Source organism: Salarias fasciatus, chromosome 14 (assembly GCF_902148845.1).
Source record: "Salarias fasciatus chromosome 14, fSalaFa1.1, whole genome shotgun sequence".
In the NCBI taxonomy this organism is placed as follows: Eukaryota; Metazoa; Chordata; class Actinopteri; order Blenniiformes; family Blenniidae; genus Salarias; species Salarias fasciatus.
This window is the reverse complement of record NC_043758.1, coordinates 35,084,044-35,109,229: the sequence shown is the minus strand read 5'-3', so window position 1 is coordinate 35,109,229 and position 25,186 is coordinate 35,084,044. Positions and strand designations below refer to the sequence as shown.

The following is a 25,186-nucleotide window of genomic DNA, read 5'->3' as shown; positions in this document are numbered from 1 at the left end:
GTTGGTGAAAGAAATGTTAACCATGCTGGGTGTGAAGAAATATCGCACTTCACCATACCACCCCCAAGGTGACCCTCAACCTGAGAGGTTTAATAGAACTCTCCTGAACATGTTGGGCACTCTGGAGCCCAGTCAAAAGTCCAGATGGAGTCAGCATATTGCTCACCTTGTGCACACCTATAACAATACACCCAATGAAGCTACTGGGTTTTCACCCTACTTCTTAATGTTTGGAAGGGAAGCCCATCTCTCTGTGGATGTGAGCTTTGGTGTGTCATCAGATGGGACCTCAACAACTTCCTACCTGAAATATGTGTCCAACATGAAAAAGGAACTGCAAGCAGCCTATCAGCTGGCTCAAGCCACTTCTGCCAAGTTGAACCAAGGCAACAAGGACCGATATGATCAAAAAGTACGTTACCACTGCTTGAAACCTGGTGATAGAGTCCTCATCAGAAATCTTGGCCTAAAGGGTAAGCAAAAGCTTGCAGATCGTTGGAGTGCAGTCCCTTATGTGGTGGAAAGTCAAATGACTGATCTTCCTGTCTATCGGCTTACGCCTGCATCTGGTTCAGGGCCTGCTAAAGTCATGCACCGAAATCATCTTTTGCCTCTTGGACAAGAAGTCAGATTGAGGCCCGAGGTTGATCTCAGTCACACTCCCTCTCCCAGAGCCCTCAGACGCAGAAAAGCTAAGGAGAGGAAGGAAACTTCCTTGGTTGACGAAAATGACTCTCTAGTTGACAGACCCCAAGGAGACTGTTGTTCATCAGACTCTGAGTCAGATTATGGAAATTATGTGGAAGACCACATGTGGATGATTACAAACAGTGCAGATGGACTCATTGAGCAGCCAGAAGAGGACGTTGAACTTACGACTGACTTCAATGCTCCTATTCCCACGACAGAGGTACCAGAAAGTGTAGTGGACTTGACAGCTTCTCAAGATTCCTCTGTTGTATTAGGTGACAGCATTGAAGTTGGACCTGAACCCTCTGTTGAGACTATTGCAGACCCTACAGATGAACCAAGCGTAGATGACAGAGACTCTGAGGTCAGAAAATCTGAGAGACAGAGAAAACCAGCTGAACGGTTTACTTATTCAAGGCTTGGTGAGCCTAGCATCGAGTCCGTGGTGGTTAATAATGTCTGTGCAAAAAGGAAAATTCTCCTGCACTACTTTTTCCTGAACACTACAACAGTTATCATACATGGTGGTGTAATAGTTTTGCCCAATGCAGGTCATGTGCTATGGAGAAATCCCTACTGTGGGGGCACACTGGATTTTGGTGGGGGGAGGATGTAAGGACTTTAAGAAAATGGTATGATTTAAAGTGTTTTAGTTATTGAATATGGCTGTATGTATTTGGAAACTACATGTCCCATGATGCATTGCGATGCTGGACTGGCCAATGCTTGATTGAATAAGTTGCTGCATCCAATCAGAGATGTTCTTCTTGGGTTGGAGGGAAAAAGGACAAAAAAAAAAAAAACGGGAAGTAAGAAAAACGCTGGAGGGACGCAGATGTTGGGACAGAGAGAGACGGAAAATTTGGATTTGATTCCCCTGGGAGGACGGACTTCGACATAGGATCTGCTTTATCAGGTTGAAGACTGCCAGCTTCCTCTCACCTGCAGTTTGCTGTACCGCTGGAGCTGCAGGGTGTTGTGACATCTCCATCTGAGGCTGCTTCTTCTCGCTTGTGTTTTTTTTCATACTCTTCCAAACCGGTGGATACGTGAGTAAGATAAGTTTTTTTTTCTCAGACACTGCTTGCGTCTTGCTCGTTAAAGGAGCGAGGGATTTGATTGATGTGCACCAACTGAAAGGGCCCCAACGATTAAACCCAAGCGCTTGGTAAAATCTCGGACATTAAAAAAAAAAGAGAGATATAGTGAATTGATTGATTTGTCTTTGCAGTGTGGGGTGTGTTTCATTGTGAGTTTCACAGAGTTCTTGACAGTAGATGGGGTATTTTGACTTTCTATTTGCCCTGGTTCAGAAAAGAGGTCGTATTTATTTTTGAAGAAGAGTGTGAGGTCCCAATATTTTCTTTTCCTTCTCCCTGTTTCTTACACTTTATTTTTTTGGGGACCAGATTTTGATTTTGAAAGAAAATAAATGCAGTGTTTTTGTACAGTTTCTTTGATGATTCTGGATATTCTGTTCCTTTGAGGTTTCCTAACATTTGATGTATATATATTTCTATGGTTTCTGAGTAATTACATGTTCGACTCATAGAGGGTGAGTTAAGTGATTTCTCAGTGGAGGCACCGCGCTATTATTATTGTCTTTGATACACTAATGCCTGAAACAACATCTACTGGTGATCGAGGAATTAGCCAATTCACCATCAACTGCTAAAAACCTGGGATCCTGTTGAATAATAGCTAGTAACCTCAGTTAGTATTCTTAGTGCCAGAAAAGGGTTACACATATATATATATATATATATATATATATATATATATATATATATATATATATATATATATATATACACATACATATACATATATGTGTGTGTGTGTGTTTGTTTTCAACACTTCAGTCAAACCACAGCCTGATTGTGGGGCTCGAGGGTCACTGGCTGATCTTGAAAGTGATTAATATATACTGTTGGAGAGCTATAGAGGCCATTCAGGATTCCTAAGTACCATTTGATGGCTGCTGATGTCTGAATTGTGGTTATAACTACAGCTTTTTTCTAAAAGGTTTGAAAATCTTTCTTAGAATAAAGCCAGCAATGAATCATTAAAAAAAATGACCGATAATTGTTGCCATATTTAAACTGCCACCTTGCTGTCTGCTCATTTGGATTTCACATGTCATTTTTCAATCCGTTCCTATTTCATTTAATGGAAATGCTGCTTTTTTTCTTTTAAAATGCATATTAGATTGTATATCTTGTTTGATGGCTCCTATATTTGTTTAGTTTCTATTGTGACGGCCTGGAAATGTGTCTTTAAGCCTTAAAGCTGATATGACAGAGAGATAATTGGCCAGGGACGTCTCTAAACCAGCCGTAAACTATTTCTGATCAGCAGCATGACAATATTCCACTGGAAGCTTCGCAGAGGTTACAGATAAGCTTGATCAACAGAAATAAGTGGAGACCTAATTATTTTTCTTTAAATACACAGTTTAGAAGTGAATTGATTAAAGAGTAACAGTTAATGCAGTGGCATCAGAAGACTATATAAGAAGTGTGTGATTAGCTGAAGTGGGGTTTTTAATTGGCTGTGGCTCCCAACAGCTGTTAACAGTGAAACATTACAGTGTGAGAAACATCAGGCGGTCTGGCACTCAGCTCCGGATTACCATTCCTGCTGCCAGGGATTGATGGTCCACCTCAACAAACCACCGCTACGTGGTTGGAAACGTATTAATGTCATCGCTTTTTCAGATATGCAATGTGTTCACCAATCGCTGGGTTTTATCTTGATGCAATTTAACAGAATCTGATGTGATTCTACGCTGCATTTGTTAGATGTTGATGTGGCAATAATTCTTTAGTTCCTTTTCTATCGAACCAATTTGTCAGTAATGGAGGTTCAGCGGATGAAACACCTGATAATGATGATAGATCAGTGCAGAGGTGTCCTGTTATTCAATCAATACCGCTCTTTTCAAGCAGGAAGGGTTTTAAGTCCGGCTATTTCATTGTACTTTTTTACCTCGCAGTGTAAATCGGCTCCTCTCCCGAGTCTGCAGCACATAACAGGCATACATAATATGTGGCGGGGAGGCACACAGAGCGGGGATCAATGCAGCATAGGAGCCTTGGGAGGAAGATTTCAAGCCAGGGGTGGATTCCTCAGCACAAAGTGGCACCATAAGGCACCGATTGGGAGCGTCTATTGAGCTTGTCCGCTCGGCATGAGGAGGCTTCGGAGCCCCGTATGTCCAGGAACAAAGAGGCACAGTCAAAATTCAGTGGATGGACTGATTACAGTGGGGGAGAGAGGAACAAACAAGGAAGTGACAAGAGTGTCACCATAGGCAGAAACTACATATAGAACAGACAATCATGCCGCTGCTGCCGCTGCTGCGTTTGTAAATCACCAATTCCTGTCACTGACCCTTGTTGGGTTTCAAAATAACTGAGTCTAGGAATAGAAATCCCATAAGATGGGTGTCATTCAGAATCACTGTCTGTCCTCTTATTGTTTGCAAGCAGCTCTGCCTTTTATCACGGCTTATTTGTCTGCACCGCTGCTTCTCCTTTTTTTTTTTTTTTTTTTTTACCCTCTTCTTGACAAATGCGTCGACTGAAGTTCAGAAATCTCCTGGAACGTGTCAGAGAAACAGCCACACGGAGAAAAGAGGAACAGCGGCTCTGTGTGCCGCCGAGCTGCTCCTTGATGTCAGAACACGCTCCTCTTAAAATGGCTCCAAAAATAACAGATTCAAGCTGAACTGTGGAAAAGTCACGCTTCCTTCACTTCACAGGTCCGTTTTGTTAACGTGTGTGGGCGTCGTATACGTTCTCATTAGCATCACTTCATTAACTCTACATATTTTAATCTTGCATATGACTGAATTTATTAAGAGTTTTTATCACAGATTATTAAGTTTTAATTCACTTTATTTCACACATTTGGCAAAAGCAAACTATATCTTTATCATAGCCCGCATTATCGTGTATTTGTTGGCAGTATCTGTCTCAGCTCTTGCTCCGGTAATGGTTTTTCTACAGCCGGGTTGTGATGAGCGCTCGCTACAAGAGCGCCACATCCTCATTTTTCATTAACGCCTGTGAGACGAATGTTCAATCAAAGGTCGCAGAAGACGTGAGCCCGAGCGAAATGATGTATCCACTGTCACCCGCTGATGAGGATCCTGTTGGCCCGCATCCTAAAAAACAAAAGAAGTGAGGAATGGCTTTTGTGAAGTGAGTGAAAATGAGGAAAAAGGAGTTCCCGTGCTAAAGCTCCATCAAACAGTCGCTGTCAGGGCCGAGCATCTTAACACCAGTTCAACATGATCAAAATATCAACATGTGCAAAGTACGTAAAGCAAACGACTGACTGAACCGAGATAAAATGATGTTTTCCTGCCCTGTGAATTCATTCTCTGAATACCCAGGATGACAGAATGATGAACATGAAAGAAAACTAATCACTTCACAATAATGGTGCCATTCACACATTTTGATTGACTGACAGCCCAATTATTTCATACCTGGAGGCCACAGGGCAGAAGTCAGGAGCACAAAGGCAGAAAAACAATCCAGGAAGAGTGACTAAAAGCAACAAAGTCAACAAGCTGATCCACTTCTGAAACCATGGCGAGAACACAAACAAAAAGACACACAGTCCCGCCACAGCTGGCGAGAATAAAGGAGAGAAGGATAAATCTCTCAGCACCAACACATTAATATCATCTTAGAAATGTTTGTGTTTACAGAAAATCGCAGTGTTTTTCCATCATCGTATATCACATCAAGCTCAAATTAAAAATTGATTTTTGAAAGTAGCAGTTTAGCTGAGTGTCAGTCTGACGACCGGTTCACTCGTTAGGTTGACGGGATCCTACTTCAGGATTAAAAAGGCTCTTCTAACAAGCTAACTAACTAACTCATCTCATTTTATTAAAACCCTGGGGGAAAGTCCGGTTTTTCTTTGGCATTAACCCATCCAGGATGTGGATTTGCTGGATCGTTATTTGTTGCTGCAGGGAGCTGCTAGGGGTCAAAGGTCATGCTCAGAGACACACATCAGCTGGGGGATTCGAAATCTGCAAAGTCCCAACTTCAAGTCTGCTTCTGGAACCTCTGAGCCACAATTGCACCCTCCACGTCATCTCAGTGAGCACAGAGACAGCAGCTCTGTTCTGGTTTTCTTGGACAAAACAAGGAACAAGTCGCTGAAACTGTTCTCTAAGACATATTTCAGGCTTTCTCTGGACAGTAGTGTGGAGTTCGAAGAGGAAGAGTCATAAATTAACACCCAATACATTCGTTTCCAATGAGAGTTACTTAACTTTAAGTATGATTTGTTTTTTATCCCAGTGTTGTTTACATTATGTGGAAAAAAATAAAGTACTCGGGGAAAAAAAGCAGCGGTTTAACATTACCTTAAGGATTTGAATGGAGTGTTTTTATGTGGTAGCGAAGCTCGTTCTTCTAGGGACAAATATTCCAACACTTTCCTCTCTCATGATATCATTAAACATGAAACTCTCCTAAATTGTTGCTGCTGCGCCGCTCGCAATTGAAAGTGTGAACTTCACAAAAGGCCAGCTTCCTCAGCCGGCGTGAAGCTCTGCTAAACCTCTCTCCAGCACTCTGAAGCAGCCAAACCGGGACCGTAAATCAGAGGACGGCGCAGCTTCCTGTTTATTCTATTAATCACGCCGGCTAACAGATGGAACGCAGTCAGAGGTTTGGGGTATTTTTTCAGAGTTATGGAGGCAATTCATGCATTAAGCAGATTGACTGGAACAACACAATATTTAATAATTCCATTATATATCATATGGTCCTCGTGATTAGTGGGGCTCTTTCTCTGGAAAGTAATCAGCGTTCTGCACTGAAGTACAGGACGGAGATGTGAAAAGCAGGAAGGAACTTCAATACTCCGTGTCTTTTATATGAATCAGAATGGTTTCTGCTTTGATTATCCAAGAGCTGTGACTTATTTACAGCGTCCCATAGTGTGATTATTCTGAAGAAAATCTGATTATATGAAAAATCCTTAAAGGTCAGCTTGACAAAAAGATTTGGTTATTCAACCGTGATAATCAATAAGTCTTTTGAAACCCTTTCATTCAGGTCATGGTTTGTCAAAGTGTGGTAGAAGAGAGTAATTTATAGCTGGCTTCACAACGTTTTTTTCAAGTATATAATAGTTAACGATGGGTGGAATCCATACATAATGAAAAGCTCCTCTCTTCTCACTGCTGGCTAAAAGGTTCTCAATTTAAAGTTTGTTTTTTCAACTCTGCAACTTTTGTTTGTCCTTTCGTTATTAAACTAAAATTCAAACTGGCACCGTCGCACATTTTAACAATCATAACGTGATTGTGTAATTTTGATTAAAAAGGTAGAATTGATTATGTTAGCACCCAGAAAATAATGCCTTTTAGGCCCCGTTTACAGAATGTTTCAAGTGAAGAAGCATTTGTTTCAGAAAAGTTTAGCGTTTACACTGCAACTATGCCTGTTTCCATGGAAACAGCAAAAATGCTGAAAACAATGTAGCTTGCCAGGCCAGGAGTTTGCACTGCTTTGTTAAGAAACTACACAAACATACGCAGAGAACAATCAATCAATCAATCAATCAATTTATTTTTGTATAGCCCAGTATCACAACAACAGTTGCCTCAGAGGGCTTCAAGATGTTACATTGATTGGTAAAAAAAAAAAAAAAAACAGTGAATAAGCATAATATTAATAAGTCAAATTCACAGTAGCGAGACAAAACGAAGCAACCACCGCCTTAGACCCTCACATCCGGCAAGAAAAAACTCCAAAAACCCAGTGGGAAAAGAAGAAATCTTGGGGAGAACCACAGTGTGGAGGGATCCCTCTCCCAGGGACGGACAGCTTTGGCAACAGCGAGCATGAGACAATAAGAAGTAAAGCCTAGGACAATGTTGAGGACAGTTCGCTGGACGGTCCAGCACAGGAACCACGGATCCCAGCAGTAGAACTGAAGACAGTCCGCGGGCACCCTTTAACATTGTTGTCGTCCATCTTCTGCACACGTTCAGAAGAACTGTTTACCACAGCTGGGGCGTGTCGGTGCTTTAGCATTGTTTCAACTGTGTTTTCTCTCCGTTTCCATGGAAACGGAGTTGAAGCATTTGGAGATGTTCCACCTTGGGACACCATTTTCAAAAAGTTGCGTTTTCAGTTTCAAGCACCGTCATTGTGTAAACGGACAACCAGAACTCTCATATTTGTAACCATTGTTCAGGGACAGAATGCCCTTTCTAATAGAGCTGAGGACGTGCCATGATGCACCGTCCAGCCCGCCTTCTCATCACGTACAATCAAAGTTCATGCTCATCTTCTCTAGCACCTTTTTCTGAATTATTTCTTGTTAAATGTATAGTTTGGGTTTCTGTTTTCAGCTTTTTTCACTGGAACTGCAGTGATTTATACCTGCTGCACAACCGAGGTTTGATTATATCTGGGAGGGGAGGCTTTCAAATTAAAAAGAACAGGTAGCAAGTAAAGGGCAACAATCAATCACGCAAGTTTTCAATCAGTAAGTGACACGCATGACTGTATCTGCGCGGTGTCCTAATGTTGTCTATCGTGTTTAGGGAGACTCTCACAATTAAAGTTTATGGAGCTGCGGCGGTTCTGCGCCTCTCTGTTCTTCTTCATTGAAAGTTTTAAATGAGATGTAATTGAGGAGACTGTCTTTCTGCGCAAACATAATTATAATATGCAAATGCCCCTCCTGTTTTGTTTTTTTTTTTTTTTTTCGTTTTTGTGCCACGACGCCTCCCTCCTCCCTCCTCCCTCCCCCTTGATGAGATGTGACCAGAAATCCCTGGGGCGGCGTCGCCGCGGAGCAGACGTCCACTGCCGGAGTGGCGCTGACTCCCATGAACTCCAGCTGTCAATAATTATGGCTGCATCCTGACAAGAGTCACACAAGGGCAGCGAGCAGTTCAGCGCCGGCTTCGTCTAATTGGCATTTACGCTTTCCTCACAAAGTCACGTCCACAAAAATGTCCAAGGTTTGTGGGCAGATGTTTTTTTTCCCGAGGTAAGAAGGCTCCATACCATCATTTATACACAGCGGCTTCAATGTCACATTCAAAATATGATTTGAATAACTTAGTTATTATCATAATCCACAGCTATCGCAAAAAAAGTGCTTTTATTCCAGTATGACTAATGTTCCCTCGGCTGATAAAATGTCATAAAATAGAGAAAAATTGTTCTATGAAACTCAAAAGTGCAGATTCACTGCTGGTTATTTTTCTAATTTGAAGCCCTGAAACATTTGCTAAACTTTCGATCTATAAAAGGGCAGAATAATGTGAAAGCAGAGTGTTTTCAGATAACTTGCTTTGTCTCCAGCCAGTATTAAAAAAAAAAAGAAGAAGAAAAAAAAGCCCGTCTGCTGTCACACAAAGGCAGAGCCTGGTTAATTTTCAGTCAATCGACTGGCTGAAACTTTCAGCGGTGCTGTGAACTCATGCAGAAAGGCCTTCATTTTTTTAGATCTTAAAGGCCAGTGAACATCACAGAACCCGCAGAGATCGTCTGAGTGAGGCTTTCCTCCCAAATAAAAACCGCCGTCGATTTCAACATGACATCAAAGAGGCCATTTTTCATTTCGAGTGAGCATAACCTGGCCGCTAATAGCGTATTTCAGCACAGTTTAACAGCTGTGGTTCAAACTCCTGCGCATTATTGTCTCTGAGGACAATTATTAAAGAGGCAGTACTTAATCTTCATGTTTAATTTGAGTGAGACTGGGATGTGTGTGGACGGGTCGCGCGGCAGCGCTGTGATTTATGAGATATTCAGAGTTACTAAAGTCCTTATTCTTCCCGGGTATTTAATTATGAGAATATCCTGGAGAATATGTGCGTGCCCTAATTAAAATTTGCATGGACCTGATCCTGGACCGTGTGGGCTGGTCTGAGGCGGAGGAGGAGCACGCTGTCTGCACGGAGACTGGCTCACTGATCCTCGCACTTGATGAGAATGCAGCAACACACACACGCAAACACACATATGCTTAACGGTACAAGCAGGCTGAGACGGCGTCTCTCAGCTTTCGTGTGGTTCCTGCTGCATTGTTTACGGCCCTCGCTCAGCTCTTACTTCCAGTCGGTTTTAAGTGAGCACCTGGTTTTCAGTCTGCTGTAGTGTGTAAGCATGTCTTTGTGTTTAGTGTGGGCATCATCAGGGGGCGTTTAAGAAGCTGCAGAGTTGGTGTTTTTTGTTTTTTTTTCTTCATGCACATGTCCCCCAGCACACATCTGAGACACAGAAACCACCATGAAAGTGGCACATGTGGAATTAATTTATTCTCCTCCCTGTGTTTTCGTGTCCTCTTGAGCCTTTACGGCTTCTCTCCATTGTTTGTGATGTTTGTCTGCATGTTAATTTTCTGATGCGTGTGTGTGGCGATTAGCGCCTGTTTTCCGGGTGTGGGTGTCTGACTGTGTTTTTCAGACGTACTCGCTCTTGTGCAAAATTGTGTTTGCTTCTAAATATGAATCGTTGTTTACTGAAAGGCTCCCACAAGTGCTGAAGAGCGAGATCAGACTGATGGAGGGAGTCGTTTGGTTACATAAAGCCAAATTCTTCTCAGATACAGTGTTTGAGGCGTGAATGTGGTAATATCATCATTTTGGTTGTTCGATCCACTGCATTCAAACACAAACTCTTTTGTGAAACGGATTCAGACACAGAAGAGATATGTATCGGTGAGTGGGAGCGCAGCAGTGTGTGGAGCGGCTCTCAGGTCGGAGAGTCGTGAGCCTCTCTGTGGGTGAATTCACACTCTTTAGCTGTGTAACACTTATTCTCTCATCTGTCAATATGAGTCTGTCGTCACATCCACACGGCTGCGAGGCATTCACTTCAGGATGTGGCTGTTTGTTTGAACTCAAATGTGAATTATCTCCACTCAGAACACAGACTGTCTCAGTCATTTTACGTTGTTTTGTTTTGTTTGTTGTTGTTTTTTTTCCCCAAGGATCATCAGAATCTGAAATGTATGTAAAACATACCACCCCTTTCTTTTGAGTTTCTCAGGCAGAATTAATTAAAAACAAGAATAGACAAAAAAACACACAATTCAAAAGCACACATTTACATATATCCATATATCCACAGTCACAGCAGTTTTCTTCCTCTGCAAACACATTGAAAACTGCCATTAACATGTGGGTGTTATTTACTTATATTTCCTATGCTAATAGATTCATGGTACTGTCAGTATCCGAGTATAACAAGTCTCTCCACCACAGCCGTAATAAAATAAACCTTTAACTCACAACTGAATGAAAAACAATCAAATTCACATTTTCTATCAGTAACTCCTTATTCATATGAAACATAATTTCAGGAAAAGTCAGAACTTAAGACAAAACATTTGATAACAAGACCAATTGCATGAGTTTCAGTTATTCTGAATCCTCATTTAGATTCCTGTTCATGTCCGAATGTCCAGCTTCTGAAGCGGTCATGCGTTCAGCTGAAGCCGTGAAGGAAACACCCCGTGCCGTCACTGATCAGGTCCGCCCGGCGTGGCCCTCCTCCCGGGGCGGCGTCCGACCTTGATGCTGGGACTCTCGTCACCGTTGGCAACACGCGGCGAATCGAGCGGGTCCTCCCAGCACGGGTGTCACCGCGGCGAACACGTTTCTCTCACTCCACCCTCACCCGGGATTCAACCTGTCTCTTTATTTTACCCTTTTTATTCCTGTTTTTTTTTCCCACCCACTCAGTAACACCTCTAATGCAGATGAGTCATCAGTCATTAGCGTCCACGGAGAAATCTACTGAGATTTCCGAGATATATGTATATTTATATATATCCAGTATATGTAAAGCTCTGACTGCAGCCCCACCACTCCTCTGGTGTCTCATTTGCTGAAAGAAATTCCAGTGAAGCCAAACAGTGTTGGACAGTCTGCCTGGTCTGCTGTAAAGTCTTCCATCATGATATTCTTTAAAAAAATCTAATTCTAACACCTGTTGACCAGGTAGAGAATAACCCTCCACGATCTCCTGCCTGGAGACTGGATGATTAAATTAGGAAATTCAGAATACAGAAACACTGACTTTTAACTTTATGGTACAGAAAGATGTGGTTGTAACATTATGTACATATTTTGAATATAATCCAGTATAAACAATAACAAAAACTTCTTTTGGACACTTTTTTTTAATGAATATTTCATATTTCCTTGTGTTTGGATTCCAGGTTGTTCTCGAGCAGAGTGGAGGTTTTCTACCAGCCAGACAACTGATGTTTGCTGCTTTGTGGATTTCAGGAGTTGGCGTGGATCCAAATATAGAAAACCTGAGCATAATGTTGAATTCTGAGTCCACTCTGGGGAAGCTCAGGAGGGAGAAATTTTCATTTCTTGAATGTCAAATTATTAAGACAGTGTGACCTTTTGGAAATAGCATTTTCTTTGACTTGGGCAGTATTTCGTGAGACCGGCCCTTTATTTACACTAGTTAAAATTACAAGTCTCGACTCAATGCGCCAGAAGTCAGGGCATCTTTTATTATTCAGCGTAACGATTAATTTTTCAGCTCTTCTTGTGCTCACCTTTGTTTTTGATGACAGACTGGAGTCGTCCTCGGCAGTGAGCGCGCCGGTGTGATATTTATGGGGAAGCGTGGGGTCGTTCTTCAGAAGCCTTGTTTTTTTCTGCTGGTCTTCGCTTGAGGGTTTGTGTTGCTCTGCCTTTTATTGTACAATTCCCCAGAGGTGTTCAGCAGGACTCAGCTCAGGCGACACATTCGGACAGGTCATAGCGGGCACTTTTTTTTTTTTCTTTGTTCAAACCTCTCCTGTGCTTTGAATAGCAATCATGCTGGAATATTCCTTTTCTGCCGAGCCTCAGAGGCTCACAGACACTTTATCAGCCAGTGTTTGGGGTGTAGATCCAGCGGCGTTCATGGTGCCATCTATAAATGTCATCTCCCCAGCACCCTTTGCACCGCTGCAGCCTCGTGCCGTCGCCCTCCCACCTCCGTGCTCCACTGTCAGGTCCGCGCATTCACTGTGCCCCAATTTACCCCGAGTGACGGACCCCATCTCATTCCAGCAGATTTATCTCAGGCTCATTTGACAGCAATGCGCTCTCAGTATTCATCCTGCATCTCCTCGGCTTCTTTAGCAAACTTTAATCTTGCAGGTTTCTGCCTGAGAACGATGCTTTCTTGGACGCCGTCCACAGAACTTGATGTTATGCAAAACATCCTTCACGCTATCTGGGCTGTCACAGAAACTTCGATTTCATTGATAACCCCTGTACAGAGTCTGCGGCATCTACTCGTCTGTTTCTGCGGCGCTGTGCGGTGCGAGTGCAGCGCTGTTCAGAGCGTTATTTGCGGCGGACAGCTGCAGCGGCTCTGATTCATGCTCAATCTGTACCGCTTGATGAATGCTGCAACTGCATTTCACTTGATTCCTCTCTCTTTGTATGTCACAGGGCTTCAGGTATTTTTTTTTTCTGTGTGAAGTCATGTGATGAGACTTCTCACAGTTTCTTGGCAGTACTTTTACACGTAGCATCATAAATGTGCACTGAGGGGAAAAAAATCCACCTTCAGGAAAATCTTGGTTTTTGTTGTGTGGCTGTGAAAAATGATACTGACGATGAATATGTGAATATTAAAAATGAATCCTTGCAGTTCAGATGTATTTGTCGGTAGAGAAACCCCTCGTTCAGCTCCCTGCTCGCCGCCTTTTCATGTAAAGTGTGGCGTGTGAGTGGGTTCATGTGGACTCGGCTTCATAACGCAGACCAAAGGTACGCATGTCGGGTCAGGTTAATTGATAGCGCCAAACTGCCCACAGGCTTGAATGTGATTGTGTTTCTGTCTTTGCCTTGTGATGGACTGGTGACTTATTCATATTGTACCGTGCATTTCATCCACAGTCCGCTGGGACCAGTTCCAGCTCCTCCAGAGCCTCAGTTAAATAAAGCCAGCCTGTTTTTTCTGTAAAATGTACAAATGTTTCAATGTGTTTTGTGTTTCCAAATGATCTTTTTAAAGTATTTATATTGATTTATGAGAGTAATCTACAATCCAGAAATAATGCAGTTATTAATGCCTTGAATCTTTTTCTATCGCTGTTTAAATCCTCGTGGCGGACAAGGGCGGTCAAAGGGTTGGACCTTTCTCAGCCAGCGGCTCAAGGCGGCGTGCATCCTGCACAGGTCGCCAATTAAAGCAATTATATCGAAGGAGAGTCATTTTACATCGGAGCGATTTTACCCAGAGGTGATCCCTCTGCTTCATATATACACACATTCAAACAGTTAGTGTGGTGTTTTATTCAGATGTATGCATTAGTATGTGTCCTTGGTTTCCTTGTACGCATGTGTGATTTTTCCCTCATTGATATTAATGTTTTAGTCGATTTAGTTCTTGAAACGTGACCGAAAGGGAACACAAGTTATTCTTACTGTTGTTAATAATGCATGTCTCTAAGTATTCCCTTGTTGGGGGCTGTCATTAGATGGACAGGAACTGCCTCCCGTTCACCCAGTGCTCCGACCCTCCGTCTGTGTATTGATCAGGTGACCGGTGTTAATATTAAGCCATATGCCAAAAATAGCAAAGCGAGGCAGAGATGTCCTTTCCTTTTAATTTACCCGGCCATTCAAACATCTGTCCTCCTCCACTTTTACCTTCTCGGCACCCATTAAGATTGAAGCCGTGCATTTCGAGCTGCTCAACATCATCTTAATGCAATTCAAAGACCTACATTCTGCACCAGAGTTGCCGTGGCAACAAAGTCCCCCCCCCCCTGCCCGCCCCCCCCTTCCCTGAGATGCTGAGAGATCAATAGAGTATCCTCGACGGTGTGGCAGGAAATGCTCTGGCACAGATGGCCCTCTGAGTAACCACGAGCTTTGTGGCCCAGTTAGCGTCTGAATACTAATCCAGTCAGCCAAGGTCATCAATATAGTGTCATCTGACTGGAATAAGTAGCTGTCATGTAGGAGAGCAGTGCGCTGGTAGCTCTGTCACTGTCTGACAAAGGAAATGTTAAGAATTAATTCACACAAGGCAGCCTCACACTTGCTACCAGCAGTGAAGGAGCAGTGCTAAATAATAAATACACTCTGGGGAGGGGGCTTGGGAAATTTCTTGCACAGTATCCTACCTTTGAATGAGTTTTTTTTTTTTTTTTTTTTTTTTCAACTCAAGCAGCCAGTTTGTTTAACCTCGGTATAAATGTGAGTGATCGCAGAAAATAAGTCCTGAGTGTGAGTTGTGTTTTGGTGGCTCTCTCTTGGAATTGGAAGTAAAGCCCGCAGAGTCAGAACAAGGAGGGAAGGGAGAGTAAACACAAACCGAGCTGGGGATCAAGTTCAGCGTCTCCTCTAAATCCAGCCTAATGGTCTGCTGAAGTGCAATATAAAGTAGAGGCGACGCCATCAGTGTTGAGTGAAATTTGACCAGCAGTCTTTGATAAGCCATCCCACTGGGTTTGGGCTCATGCTTCAAGCTGTTCGACTCCTCTCAGATAATGACAACATACAAACCCAGATTTTAATGAGTGCTCTGATTGGGCACTGGTTTTTCATAGATAACAAGGTGTTATGGTGCCTGCCAGCCTGTTTTGTGTGTGTGTGTGTGTGTGTGTGTGTGTGTGTGGGGCTGTGAAAATAAAGTGAAGGCACTATAAGGATCTTCATTACTGCCTTTTAGTCCCAACAGCTTTATGTAAAATGACAGCAGTGCACATGCAACGTCTTACTTTGTCTTACACAAAACAACCCTCATCAGATCATGCTTGATAATTTAAAAGTGTGCAGAGAAGATGGAAGTGTGGAAGATAGAAGAGGACTGAAACTTTTTTCATTAAACTTGACGCGTGGCATTTATAATGCTCCATGAATTCACCTCAAGGCCTTTTTAAATCAAATTTGATTCAGCGCTTTTGGTGCTTGTGTGCTTGAAATGCTTTTGCTTTGGGCACAATGCTGGACAAAATCAGTGGTGTTAAGAACGTCAGCATCACCTCCGCGTCGGGGAATGGGGATAAAGGGGCTCTAAAATTAGTCACGACAAATTGAATGAACCTCTGCAAATGGTGAAAAACGAACGGTATTTGTGTTTCCAGTCCACAGCCGGCTTTTCCCGAGTGAATTACAATAATTATGCTGGACCCCTGCTAAAAGGGAGTCTCTGCTGACTGACACTCTGGATCTGGCTCAGAAGAAACATGTCACCCTGTGGGGTTGGATGAAGTGTAGGAACCCTCTTGTCAATCCCTAAACCTACAAGATAAAAGTCGGTTGTCATCCCTCCACTTGATCAGCATTAGCAGACTCTGTTGTCAACACTAAAGCTTGAGGCATTAGCAGTCAAGATGGATGCCAAACAGTATGAAAACCACTGGCAATGTGGCATCAGCTCATCACCGTTTGTGTTCCACTGGGGTCTCTTATCGTTATTACAGCCGAGGATCACTTTTTTCCCCTGTCACCACAGGCGTGTTCCCTCTGACGGAAATCAATACCTCCAAATGGGAAACGAGAGAATCAAAATATCCAAAACCTAAGAGCTGCCCAGTAACACCTCCGTCGACAGAGGCTGGGAAAGCAGGCAGTGTTTTCTCTGTTTTTCACCTTTGCTTTTTGTTGCTGTGATTTACATGACAGGTTTCTGTCTAATTTTGCAGCCCATTTCAGAGCGCACAGACCATGAAAAGGTTATCAAAATCCTTGAGCACTGTTGACAAGCGCCCTTTTCTGGCCTTAATTTTCCACCTTGATGTGGGAAGCAGAACAAGACAAACACTCAGGCCATGCTATATGGTGCAAATGTACACAGCGTGCTTACCTAATATAGGAAAATTATCCTGTGATCAATTGAGAAATGATATGCTCCAGCGGCGAAGCAGCCTGGTCGCACAAAAAACATTCTGTTATTTCCATTAAAAGGCTGCAGAGACATGGGCTTCTGACGGCATTGGTGCAGGCTTTCATCATCCCAGGTGCCATTATTTCAGAAAAGCTCCATTTCATTTTGTGATTGATATCTCGCTGGCAGTCTCAGAAATCTTGTTCAGAGTCTGGATTTTTTGCAGCAGGCTCTCATAAAGGCTATGATGCTATTTATTAATTCAAAGGCCTCTATTTTTTGACTCAGTGTCTCTCCTATTTCCCTTCATCTGTCTCACACGCAGGACCTGGAAGCTGATCAACAATGGAGCGGCTGGTCGTGTGCGTGCTGCTGTGCGCCGCCCTGGTGAAGGGATACAGCTGCCCCGGCCGCTGCATCTGCCAGCACCTCTCCCCGACGCTCACCCTGCTCTGCGCCAAGACCGGCCTGCTGTTCGTGCCCCCCACCATCGACCGCAAGACCGTCGAACTCCGACTCACCGACAACTTCATCACCATCATCCGCAAGAAAGACTTTTTTAACATGACCAGCTTGGTCCACCTCACCTTGTCCCGGAACACCATCAGCCAGATCACGCCGCACGCCTTCGTGGGCCTGCGCTCGCTGCGGGCGCTCCACATGGACGGGAACCGCCTCAGCGTCATCAAGAGCGACCACTTCAAAGGCCTCGTCAACCTGCGGCACCTCATTCTCGGGAACAACCAGATCCACCAGGTGGCGCCCACCTCTTTCGACGAGTTTGTTTCCACTATCGAGGACTTGGATCTTTCCAACAACAACCTGCGCAGCCTGCCGTGGGAAGCGATAGCCAGGATGACCAACATTAACACGCTCACGCTGGACCACAACCTGATCGACCACATCGAAGCGGGGACGTTCACGCTGCTCACGAAGCTGGTCCGTCTGGACATGACCTCCAACCGGCTGCAGAAGCTGCCGCCAGACAGCCTGTTCCAGCACGCTCAGGTCCTCTCTGAAGCCAAGGGCTCCAGCTCGTCCACCCTGGCGGTGAGTTTTGGCGGGAACCCCCTCCACTGTAACTGTGAGCTGCTGTGGCTGCGCCGGCTGACCCGGGAGGACGACCTGGAGACCTGCGCCTCGCCGGAGCACCTCATGGACAAGTACTTCTGGTCCATCCAGGAGGAGGAGTTCATCTGTGACCCCCCTCTGATCACCAAGCACCTCGCCACAAAGCCCTACGTGATGGAAGGCCAGGGAGTGACTCTGAAGTGCAAAGCGGTGGGCGACCCGGACCCTGACATCCACTGGCGCTCGCCCGACGGCAAGCTGGTCCACAATAACTCCCGCACCATCCTGTATGACAACGGCACCCTCGATATTCTGATCACCACGCTGAAGGACAGCGGGGCATTCAGCTGCGTGGCGTCCAACGCCGCTGGCATCGCCACAGCTGCCGTGGAGATCAACATGATCCCCTTACCGCTGTTCGTTAACAACTCAGGCCACATGCGAGAGGACCCCGGCCTCTCAGACATCACCACCTCCTCCAAATCTGGCAACGACACCAAGGGCTACGACAAGCAGGACAGGAGGGTGATGGTCAACGAAGTGACCTCCTCCTCCGCCGTGATCCGCTGGCCGTCCGAGCGCCACATCCCTGGCATCAGGATGTACCAGATTCAGTACAACAGCACGGCGGACGATACTTTGGTGTACAGGTAAGCAGTGGCGGAGCGGGGGCGGAGGGCGAGCGGGAAGGGTGGTGCAGTAGGGACGGGTAGAAAGGTGAAACATCTGGAGCTGCCATCTGCTGAGTGACACAGCGGTCCATCGTGGCAGATTGGCATTTCCCAAAGATGCGAAATAATGAAGTGTGTCCAAAAGTAAGCAGAGCTCCTGTAGAGAAAACGGAATAACTCGAGGAAAAAGTTCAAATACAAGAAAATGCTTAGCACATTTACGTTTTCCTTTTTTTAAACTTCTTGTTCAGGCAGCTGTATGGATTAAGAGTTCAACGCCCAGCGGGACTAAACAGCATTTTCAGCATCATTAAAATATAATATGACAACAGTAACAATAGCAAAAGGGCCCACTATTTCACTGCATGTAACTGTTTGTATCATTAGTGTTGCAGCCTTTAATTGGTTGTTGCACGAGTGTCATTAGACGAGGCTGTTTGATGGTGGCTTCAGTTATCAGAGGTGTTCAGCTTTCCTGTTTATTGGAAGTTAAAAGCAGCGACACTGGAGAATAAAGTCCTCTTAACAGGACAGGAGACATCTGAGAGGTCATGAGAGGATTAACAATGTTTTGCTGGACAAATTTGTGTTTGTTTTGGGATTTGACTTTAATCTCAGGGCTTCTATGAAGGGTGTGAGGCCAGACATTGGACAAGATCACTGGAGGATTCTGTGATAATGTAATGTAACTGAGCAGATGTGGTCATTCCTTATGAAATATAGTCAAGAGGGGGTCCAGCTACTAAAGCTAAACACTAGGTGAAGAACAGCATTGACCCTCCTGTGATACTGGCTTTATGTTAGTGTTTCCGGGGCTGGAGCCTCTTCCAGCTCACACCGAGCACCACTGGACACACTCCCAGCTGACACAGAAGAGACTGATGGTCTCACACACAGTTTAGGATTACTTCATGAAATCGTCACCAGCATGGATTTGGATTGTGGCAGGAAGACAAATACACAAGACAAAACCCACACAAGCACAGGGAGAACATGCAAACACCAAAAAGGAAACACTATCCAGGTTAAAATGTAATACAGTAAAAAGGCACTTTGTTAACGTCCCACCTGCTCTTTTGTCATTGCTTAGTGGCATGAATTGAAATAGAATGAGTACGTTGTCATTGTTCTGTTGAGATGAATTATAATACATTGTGAAGGTTAAGTTCCAATTTAAAATATTCACAACTTCAGTCACAATAATAAATTGTTTATGCAAACTGAGCTCAAGCTTTGAACCGTCATGGATTAAAATCCAACATTTGCACATGTTGTGGGAATCTCAAAATACTTTTCATGTGGGTTTTTTTTCTCCAATATGTGAGGAAAATTAACTATCTATTACAATGAAAAGTATTTCTGGATTTACGTATCATGGAGTGAGTTAATAATAGTGGTTGACTGTCTTTTTCCTTTTTTTTTCAGATTTAATGAGTAGCTCTCCTGTATAATTTTCTCATCCTGTTCCAGCATGGAGCTGAGTGTTGTTTTGTCTTTAGGTGGTACATTATTACCTACAAATGATAACCATCAAAGTCCCCTTCAGGGAAAAGGAACAGGCTTCTAATTATATTAGCGCCAATGCTGACCTGAAGACAACGCCGTTCTCCTGCGTATTTAGAGTGGCGTAATCTCGCGGTTGTCGACCAGCTGTGACCTTAGGAATTCTCACATCACAACTGTCTGCTGGCCGTGTGTCGCTTGTCCTGCAGCCTGGAGCTGTTGTGGCAGATTCTTCAGGAATCAGGCTTCCTCCTCATTGTTTATCACCTCTAAGCCTGTTTTTTTTTTTTTTTTTTTTTTTTTAAATGCACAAACCCAACAGAGCACCTTCTCTGTTGTTGTTGTTGTTGTTTTTATATAGTGGAACATATTGTCTTGTAAGTCAAATTTAATGAAGTGTGGTGCTTCCTGAGTTTGTCTACTCAAAAGAGAGAGAGTTAATGCTTGAGCGCTCGTGTCCCTGTTGCCTCTTTGTTGCCTGTGTGTGATTTAACACCCTTCATGCAAACGGCTGACGTCGTCACCGCTCTGTGTGCCGTCTCTCCTCTCTGCAGGATGATCCCGTCCACCAGCAAGAACTTCCTGATCAACGACCTGGCAGCGGGGCGGGAGTACGACCTGTGCGTGCTGGCGGTGTACGACGACGGCATCACCTCGCTGACGGCCACGCGCGTGGTCGGCTGCGTGCAGTTCCACACGGCCAACGAGGTCAGCAAGTGCCGCTTCATGCACAGCCAGTTCCTGGGAGGCACCATGATCATCATCATCGGCGGGATAATCGTGGCGTCCGTGCTGGTGTTCATCATCATCCTGATGATCCGCTACAAGGCCTACAGCAGCCCGGAGGACGGCAAGGCCAAGGTCAGCGCCAGCATGCACTCCCAGACCAGCGGCAGCCAGCAGCGGCTGCAGCGCTCCGCCTCCAAGCAGCCGTCCGACGAGGGCCAGCGCGAGGCCGGGGCCGGGGCCCCGAAGGAGTGCATGGCGCTGGTGCTGCGGGTGGAGAGCGAGAAGAAGGAGGACGCCGCGTCCACCACCGCCATCTTGGAGGTGGAGCTGCCGACGCTGTCCGCGGACAAGCTGAAGAGGAGAACCAGCCTGGACGCGCAGCGGTCCGGCCCCCCCTCCGAGGACACGCAGACGGACAGCAGCCTGACGGGCTCCACCATGTCCCTGTGCCTCATCGGCCCCAACGCCGGCTCCAAGGAGGCCCCCAGGCTCAAGGACAAGAAGAGCGCCCTGGCCAACATGGGGCTGCTCCCCAACGAGCTGGCACGAACTAGGCACAGATTCTCTTTTGACGGTGGGGATTACTCCATATTTCAGAGTCATAGTTACCCACGCAGAGCGAGGACGAGGTGGCACAAGTCCACCAACCAGCTCGACGTGGAGTCGTCGCCGCTCGCCAACAGGAGAGTCACGTTCAGCAGCACCGAGTGGATGCTGGAGAGCACAGTCTGAGGGAAGCAGCGTCGCCAAAAAAAATGGCCCAGCCACACGCAGACATACACATGTAAAAACACAGATATGTCTACATGCCATTTAACACGCTGTCCCCTGCACACACAAGCACATGTACGTCCACATGCAAACTTTCTGTGAGTTGCTGGAGAAGAACACAGTCCGTCTCTCTTTCATCCTGCCTCCCCGTCATACTCCCAGAGAGGTTTGTTGGCCATGTCCTTTCTTTATGCAGCAGTGCCTTATTCTTTGAAAAAAAAAAGGAGGAAAAAAAAGATGTACGAATGGAGGATGCTGCTCACTGTAGTCATAAACCTTCCTCTCTGTCATTGCGTCCCGTCTCGACAAATGGGAAGCGTTAACGTTGGATTTTTAGTTCTCTCCTTCTTTCGGTGACATGCCAAGGGGGGGAGGGGGTGTGGCGTCTGGATGTGACTGTTTAATTGCTACAAAACAAACACAAAAAAAAAAAGAAAAAACTTCATCATAACTGTAAAGTGATCAGCCAGGTATCCTGTTATGTCAATCATGTTTTGGGTTCTTTCAGAAAAAAAAAAACAAAAAAAAAAAAAACAAAAAAACTTTTGCACAGAAGACACGAGATACAAGGACCAGTATCACCACCAGTCTATACAATAATAACAATAATTAAAAAAAAGAACAGAATTTTACAAATGCCGATTTCTATTGTTAGCGTAGAGAGGACGGACCCGGAAGCCTGCCATGGATTCCTCCGTGACGGCCGGACTGTACGATGTTAAATAGGTATTGTTCCAGATGTGACTGTATATTAATCGGTACTGTATCTGGCTGGTCTAGATAAAAGACAACAGACAAAAAGACATATATAAGTATATTAAAACATTGGTGTATGTGTACTAACTATGTAAGTAAGTAAGTCATATGTCACATGACTTTTTACAAAGCATTTGGGTGTTGGCTGCAAGTTTTTACATTAAAAACCTGTGTCATCACACCGCTCCCTATTTAGTATGTCGAAGTTTGGACCATTTATCCCCTCACGAAGGGTATTAAATTTTTTTTGTGTGGGTTAACCGTGCCAGTGGTGTTTTCTTCTTGTGCTGCAGGAATGTGTGTGTTTGTGTGTGTGTGTGTATGTGTGTGTGCACGAGAGAGGGACACACACGGCTCCAAATGATAAATATTTGATTCCTGAGTGCTATTTATAAAGCTCCTGTGAAAGCTCCGCGGTAGCAGAGTGGGGTGTGGGACGACGAGGGACATGACAAGAGGACGTGGTGCTGAATTTAAATGCAGCCAGCTGTTCCCGTGCAAGATGTGACACCGGCCACCAGGGGGGGACAAAGCTCTGTGAGGGCCCTAATTAACTGCACCACAAGATGCATGAAGAAAAATCCCTTGTCGCATCCTGCGGTTTAACTCTTCCCTGAATCACTAATTTTAGAGCTGGAAAATGAGGTCAGATTCAGCTTTTTACCACTTAAAAAGATTAATGTCTGGAGCTCTTGCTGCATGCTAATCAGGACACTTCAAGTGGCCCGACCACCAGCAGCACTTCTGACCTGCAATTTGAGGTCAAGCTGTTGCAATTTGTTTTGTTTTTTTGGTTTTTTTCACCCCACAATTAACATGTTCTCGTGCATTTAAAATGATCAGACAGTTATGTATGAAAAGAAGCGGCGGAAGAATAAATGGCAAAAATAAAACATTCTTTTTTTAACTGTTTCTAAGCAGTGAAAAACTACTGTCCATCCTTTTGTTAAATGTTTTAAACATCAAGCAAATATGAATAAATGTGCTTTCCAGTGTCCGCCCAGAGGAAATTACCCATTTTTTGTTAGTTAAAAAAAATGTGGACATCAAATTTTAATTCAGTGTATTAAATTGAAGTTCATCTGCGACTGAGACCCATGTTTTCAGAGATTAACAGCTTCTTTTCTCTAACTTTAAAACTTATGTATCTGGATTATTTCCATGAAATGTTAAATCTTTTTTAACACTACATAGAGATAATGAGACACATGGTGGGAAATCAAGTATCAACAAAAACAGCAGACAGCAGGGAACTGTGGGGTCAGTGTGTGAGGGGGATATTTGTTTGCTGCTGCAGCAAACGCTCCTTCCTCTGATTACAGATACTTAGCACACAGGCTGAGATGAAACCGAGCCACATGGACAGCATGAGAGATAAAACATGCAGCAGGAAGATAAGTCAGACTGGGGGTTTCTATCCTCTCAAGTCCCTCCATTTGCATCCGCAGCAGTGGGAGGAGCATTGTGCTTTTAACCAGACGGTCATCCTTTTATCTCTCCTCGTCGCACTCAGCCATGTCTTTATCCCAGATGCTGACACTTTCCCCGCCTTGAGTCGTCTTTTTCCCCCCCGCCTACGAGCACGACTCCACTTCAGGGCGTAAACATTCGGCTGACTGTCTGCGGTGCACAACCTGAGTCCAGCGCCTCCTTAATTACCGATGCTCAGCAGTCTGGAAGTGTGCTTTGGACCATTTCTCCCAGCAGGAGAAGCATTCCTGTCTGCTCCCATCTCCTAACTGTTGTTCAACATAAAATCTGCTTAGGTAGCCTAAGACATCACCCTGTCCCTTAAAATTGGCCCGGACAGCCAAACCGGCGAGCAGCAGGGGCGAATTTAACTGGGTTGTGTCTCATCAGCACTTCTATGTGCGTGCAAAAAAACTGGCCTTGACTAGAGAGAGGTGATTTTTTTTTTCCTGCTGAAAATCCTATTATATGTTTAATGCATACTAATGTAAGTTTAAAGAAGTCCAATCAGCAGGCTTTAGTATGTATGAACTGTAAAGGCTTATCCATGCTAACCACGCTGGAACTGTCCAGCTGAAGCTTCACTGGTTTTCATTTTATCTGGTTTAAGAAGAAAGTGAAGTCTTCCCACGCTCCAAACCACAAGACGGTACTTCTCTGTCACCTTAGCAGCACCGTGCATCAACAGCAAGAAGTCGTATTTTAAGTCTCCTGCAAAATGTTTGGCCACTTAATGCAGATTCTGGAGTAATATAAATAACACGGTCTTTAAATGAAGTTTGTTGTGGTAGGCGCTCATTACCTAAAGATGCTGACACCAAACCACCCGAGGTGACTTAAGAAGAATTAATAAAAATGTTGGATGTTTATTCTGCATCACACAGCACAAAAAAAAAAGAGTGAGTAAAGCAGCGCCTACAGACCAGAATAAGAGTAAAAACATTAGGCTTTAACATGAAAATATGTCATGTCTGCAGAACTCCCGGGAGCTGGGGAGGTTCAGCCGCCGTGCTAACTGGGAAGAAACAACACTTTGTTTTTTCATTCGGCAGCTGCGGCTAATCGCTTTTATAATTAACATACAGAACAGTGTTTTGCATGAAAAGCATTTCATAAACTTTCCGTTGGTGAATATGGCAGGAGTCGCCGATGGTTTTATCACTAACAAGCACCTATTGAAGCAAGCTAAAACAGATCTGAACTTTGAAAATGCTGATTTATCGGTCTCCTGAAGGAAGCTACACCCTGAACCGTTTACCGTCCATCACTGGACAAACAGACAGCCTGGTGAGGAAACACGTATCCTCCGAAAGAGAACTGGCCACCAAAGAAACAGCAACTGATTGGAGAAGAGGTCTAGTGTTTCCCAGCATGTTTTGAATAAATCAAGGTGAATCAGTTTTAGATGCCAGGTATTCCTGTTTATTTCAGTGGAAGTGTTTTCAATGCAGCAAAAATTAAAACTACAAGTTTGACTGGTGTAAAGGGCTGGACTGTGATCAGTTGAAGAGATTCAGGTTGAAAAATCGAGCGTTTCGCCTCAGCAGCATTAATCTGAAAATCAAGAAGTTCAACCCGGCTGCTGCGTTAATCTGAAACAAAAGGCACGTGTGGCGTGAAAGCATGAATTCATCTCACGCTCCCAGCGCCTGATGATCATTTGAGCTCTCT

At 44.4% G+C, this 25,186-nt stretch overlaps 1 protein-coding gene across 2 annotated transcripts; it reads left to right on the top strand.

Annotated features, from left to right (window-relative positions):
* Positions 1-1,732: 1,732 nt before the first annotated feature.
* Positions 1,733-21,899, top strand: lrfn1 (leucine rich repeat and fibronectin type III domain containing 1). Of its 2 annotated transcripts, XM_030108592.1 has the most exons (3): positions 1,733-1,752; positions 16,870-18,265; positions 20,344-21,899. In XM_030108592.1, the coding sequence occupies exons 2-3, from the start codon at positions 16,890-16,892 to the stop codon at positions 21,248-21,250; spliced, it is 2,283 nt and encodes a 760-aa protein (XP_029964452.1). In that variant the 5' UTR covers positions 1,733-1,752; positions 16,870-16,889; the 3' UTR covers positions 21,251-21,899. The 2 variants fall into 2 exon arrangements, with proteins under 2 accessions (XP_029964452.1, XP_029964451.1); XM_030108591.1 differs by lacking the exon at positions 1,733-1,752 and having other exon boundaries at positions 16,285-18,265.
* Positions 21,900-25,186: the final 3,287 nt, after the last annotated feature.